Source organism: Raphanus sativus, chromosome 9 (genome assembly GCF_000801105.2).
Source record: "Raphanus sativus cultivar WK10039 chromosome 9, ASM80110v3, whole genome shotgun sequence".
Lineage (NCBI taxonomy): Eukaryota > Viridiplantae > Streptophyta > Magnoliopsida > Brassicales > Brassicaceae > Raphanus > Raphanus sativus.
The window spans coordinates 23,615,666-23,620,935 of NC_079519.1; the positions used below are offsets into that span (position 1 = coordinate 23,615,666).

A 5,270-nucleotide genomic window follows, 5' to 3' on the forward strand; every position below is an offset into this window, starting at 1 on the left:
GACTAAGTGATGCTTAGTAGAAAGTTCTATAAGAACGTTTCAGATCAGTCCATATAGTAGTCAATATATTCCTTGTATTTATACTTAAAGAAATGATGATTAAGATGATTGATTCTTGGAAAGGCTATGAAGAGACTACGATGATCTATAGTAGAGATCATTAGCCGTATATGAATGTTGAGATCTATGATTCAACGTACCAAGAATAGATTGATCAAATGGTCTGAGAATCCATCAGATTCACGACCAAAGGGAACCATACCGACTAGGATCATGTCCGACCTAGTTCGACCTTAATCATCATTGTTCCCGACCAATCCATCCCGTCCAGCTTGTTCCGACCAGTTCCTCTAGGTCTTAAATCCGACCTAAACCATCCAAGTGAGAGGAACGTACTATTGACCAAAAGTGGTTTAGTTTTGATTAAACTTCAAACTATAACACAATAGCCACTTCATGAACAGACCGTGGACATATACTAAAAGTTCATAAAGAGTTTTGGTCAAAAGATATGAATAAGATATATAGTGGACAAGAGCATAATCCAGATGGATTATGGATGATGTCATGATCCAGACAGATCATGGACATACAAAGACATTCATGGTCGAATTTATCTAAGAGAGATAAACCATATGATCCGAATGGACCATGAATATCATGAAAGCATTTTGCTGATGCAGGTTACCAGTCCAACCCACACAGTGCCAAGTCCCAAACCGGTTATGTTTTCACATATGGAGGCACGACCATTTCATGGAGATCAGTCAAGCAGACTATATCAGCCACATCATCCAATCACTAGGAGATATTGGCGATCCATGAAGCAAGCAGAGAGTGTGTCTGGTTGAGACTCATGACACACCATATTCGGACAGCATGTGGGATCACAAATGGTAAAGACGAGCCGACCGTTCTTTACGAAGACAATGCGGCATGCATAGCTCAGCTCAAAGATGGTTACATCAAGGGTGACAAGACTAAGCATGTTCTCCCCAAGTTCTTCTTCACCCACGATCTTCAGAAAGAAGGAGAGGTCAAGGTACTCCAAGTCAGATCCAGCGAGAACTCAGCCGACCTCTTCACTAAGGCATTACCAACATGCACGCTCAGGAAGCTTATGTAGCAGATTGGTATGCGATCACTGAGAAGCCTTCAGTGATGTTCACTTCAGGGGAAGTAATGCAGCTGTACTCTTTTTCCTATCCATGGCTTCCCGTTTTTACCACATTGGGTTTTTGGGTTTACCATGGAAAGGTTTTAACGAGGCAGTATTCCAAACGCATTACAAACTCTAGACGGCTATGGCATTACAATCTCGGTTTTTAACGAGATATCATCTTACACGCATAATGGACATCAAGGGGAAGTGTTATGAATATTGTGTGATGTCTATTATGGAATGTTCTAGATTTACTTGTACTTGGTCTCCAAGCTAAACTCTCTCATTGTATCACTATATAAGGAGTTCATTATTCATGGAATAAGACACACCAAATCCTCTCTTCTCTTCTCTTCTATTCTTTACTTAAAACACGTTATCAGCACGAAGCTCTAGCAAGCCAATAGGTATAGATTTTTCTTTTACAGTTTCAGTTTATTTCTATTCCTTCTTCAAATCATGTTTATTATCAATTCATGGTTTGTAAGAATGGATTCATATACAGTATGAGCTTAGGAGCTTTAGTCGACAATTTTAATCTATCCTTGTTTCAAGGAAAGAAAATCGTTTGATTTAAAGAGATCTTGTCGATGTTTATAAGCTAATGCTTAATATGATTATATTTTTCACTCGCATGTATTTTCTTTACACCTTTACGCAATTGTTCTTGTTTCAATAATTATTTTCTTCACCCTCGATGTCACACCTTTAATTCACATGCATACGGCTTCATATTGGTAGTATTAGTATTAATATTAAAACGGCTGCATCAGTTCTTGCGTATAAAAGTCAAGCATATAAATTAATATTTTCATTGTTTCATCTTTACAGCTGTGACTTAGATTAAATCATGTTTAGATTAAACCATGTTTAAATCATGCTTTATCTTATTTCATCTTCTTGGCCGCATACCATACTTTGCACATTGATTAAATCATGTTTATATCCTACACGTGAGTTTATTTTGCACATTAACACATATAGAAGTATATATTTATATATATATTTTTTTTTTCTTTTGTTTCTATTTAAGAAATTTAATTATTATTTTATTGTTTCAGTGAACATGTCAAAGTTTACTAGTCTTGAATTTGAAGTTCTTGATATCACTGGAAACAATTACTTGGCTTGGGCATTAGATGCCGAATTTTCCCTTAGTGCAAAGGGACTTGAAGCTACAATCCTAGAAGGAAATAAAGCTGAAAGCCAAGATAAAGCAAAAGCTATGATACTCCTTCGTCATCACCTCCATGTAGATCTCAAGAATGAGTACTTGACGGTGAAAGATCCGCAAATCCTTTGGAACAACTTAAAGGAAAGGTATGACCACCAGAAAACTGTGATTTTACCTAAAGCTCGGTATGAATGGACACATCTGAGATTACAAGACTTTAAGTCTGTAAGTGAGTACAACTCAGCCTTGTTCAAAATTACCTCCAAGTTGGAGTTATGTGGAGAGAAAATCACGGAAGCTGATAAGTTAGAGAAGACTTTCTCTACTTTTCATGCAAATAATTTTGTCCTGCAGACACAATACCGTGAAAAGGGATTCCAGAAGTATTCCCAACTTATATCTTGTCTCCTTGTGGCTGAGCAAAACAATGAGCTTTTGATGAAAAATCATGGACTACGTCCAACTGGTTCTGCTCCATTCCCTGAAGTGAATGTGACTGAACAGAACAACACGGGCCGCAGAAATGGCTACACTCGTGGTCGCGGTCGTGGTCGTGGACATGGTCGTGGAGATACACGTGGACGTGGATATGGTCAAATTCGAGTCCGAGGAGTTTCTTTTAAGAACTCTAACTCTCACCAGAAGTGGGAAAACAAGGATGGTAACAAACAAGCAACTGAATGCTACCGATGTGGAAGTAAAGACCATTGGGCTCGTACGTGCCGTACACCAAAGCATCTTGTTGACCTGTATCAAAAATCAGTGAAACAAAAGGGAAAGAATGTGGAAACAAATATGGTGTACGAAGGTGGAGAGGGAGACTTTGATATGGTTGATGCCACCCACCTTGACATTTCCGATTTTCTCATTGACGAAGAGAAAAAGTGATCGAGCAATAACTATTAAAGAGATGCTTTGTTTTTATTTATTTATGAGCTTTTAATTATTTGTCTTTTGATTTTATTTATTATGGTGTTGTTTCTTTGCATTAATGAATTTAATATATTTTATTATTTTATGAGATTATAATTTATTTTATTTATTTACTTGAATAGAAATGGATGGTGGAGATTTATGCTTGGCCGACAGTGCAACTAGTCACACAATTCTGAAAAATAAGAAATATTTCTCTCATTTGATAAATAGAGAAGCAAGTGTGAGCACTATAACAGGAAGTGCAAAAATAATTGAAGGCTCTGGAAAAGCAAATATAATACTTCCTATGGGAGCACAACTTGAAATAGTTGATGCATTGTATTCCCCTAAGTCTCAAAGAAACTTATTGAGTTTCAAAGATATTCGCCGAAATGGATATCATATTGAGACAATGAATGAAGAAAATATTGAATTTCTTCATATTACAAGTGTTATCCATGGCTCTAAGAAAGTAGTAGAAAGACTACCAGCATTCTCCACTGGATTGTATTACACTAAGATTAGTACAATTGAGGCTAATGCCATTGTAAACCAGAAGTTTACTGAAAACATTACTGTTTGGCATGACCGGTTAGGCCATCCCGGTTCAACAATGATGCGAAAAATAATCACAAATTCATGTGGGCATCCACTGAAGAACCAGAAGATTCTTCCCAATGATTTTTCATGTGCTGCTTGTTCTCAAGGAAAATTGATCATAAGGCCTTCACCAGCCAAGATAATTCATGAATCAATAAACTTTCTGGAACGTATTCAAGGAGACATTTGTGGGCCGATTCACCCACCATGTGGAACCTTCAGGTATTTTATGGTTCTTATTGACGCATCAACAAGATGGTCACATGTTTCTTTGCTATCAACTCGCAACCTGGCGTTTGCGAGACTGCTTGCTCAGTTGATCAAATTACGAGCACACTTTCCAGATTTTCCCTTAAAGGCAATTCGCCTAGACAATGCTGGTGAATTCATGTCTCAGGCTTTTAATGATTATTGTATGTCTATTGGAATAAGTGTTGAACATCCTGTAGCACATGTTCACACACAAAATGGTTTAGCTGAATCGTTAATTAAACGTCTTCAGTTGATTGCTAGACCATTGCTTATGAAATCAAAACTCCCAGTCTCTGCATGGGGACATGCTATATTACATGCAGCAGCATTGATTCGCATAAGGCCAACGAGTAATCATCAGTTCTCCCCATCACAATTGATTATGGGTCAAGAGCCAAATATTTCCCATCTTAAGATATTTGGATGTGCAGTATATGTTCCAATTGCTCCACCACAGCGAACTAAAATGGGACCTCAAAGGAGGTTAGGAATATATGTTGGAACTAAAATGGGACCTCCAATGGGAAATACGTTTTATATTTTATTAGGAAACTAATTATTATCAACATACCTTATTTATATTTTTATTAGGAAACTAATTATTATCAACATACCTTATTTATATTTACTACTTGCGCAAGTTTCGCATCGTATAAAATGCATATTCGTGATTAATTTTACAAATCTATTATGTTTATTTGTTAAAATATTATATTATTTTAGCTTATCATGCAAGCTAAATCATTGAGAAACGTCCAACAATTTACTATATATAAGATATTCACAGTAGAAGAAACGAAGCAACTGACTTTTTATTCTGAACTTTTTAATGTTGATATTGTTTTTGTTATTTTACATCATTAAACTTTTATATATACATATTTTATCATAGCTGACTTTTTTTTTGGTTTATATGCAGATGTCCTATTATAACGATTTCACCACGATGCAGGTTAATTTTTTTATCTCTCTATATGATTTGATTAATCGTAGATTTATTTGAAGCAAGATCATGACCGTAATGAAGACATGGTCAGAAGTGCTCTTCGTGCTATCTTTTCGTTGGATCAGATCAGGTTCTTTTTCCATTTTATGGTTTTTCCTCTCTTTTGCGTTAACATTCAAACTAATCTGTTCTTTTTTTTTTCTCATTTAATTAAATGAACA

The 5,270-nt window shown here is 36.1% G+C and overlaps 1 protein-coding gene across 1 annotated transcript; it reads left to right on the forward strand.

Moving 5' to 3' along the window:
* The first annotated feature begins 1,427 nt into the window (after positions 1–1,427).
* Positions 1,428–3,349, forward strand: LOC130499858 (uncharacterized). Its single transcript, XM_056994298.1, has 2 exons — positions 1,428–1,569; positions 2,224–3,349. The coding sequence occupies exon 2, from the start codon at positions 2,229–2,231 to the stop codon at positions 3,222–3,224; it is 996 nt and encodes a 331-aa protein (XP_056850278.1). The 5' UTR covers positions 1,428–1,569; positions 2,224–2,228; the 3' UTR covers positions 3,225–3,349.
* The last annotated feature ends 1,921 nt before the right edge of the window (positions 3,350–5,270 follow it).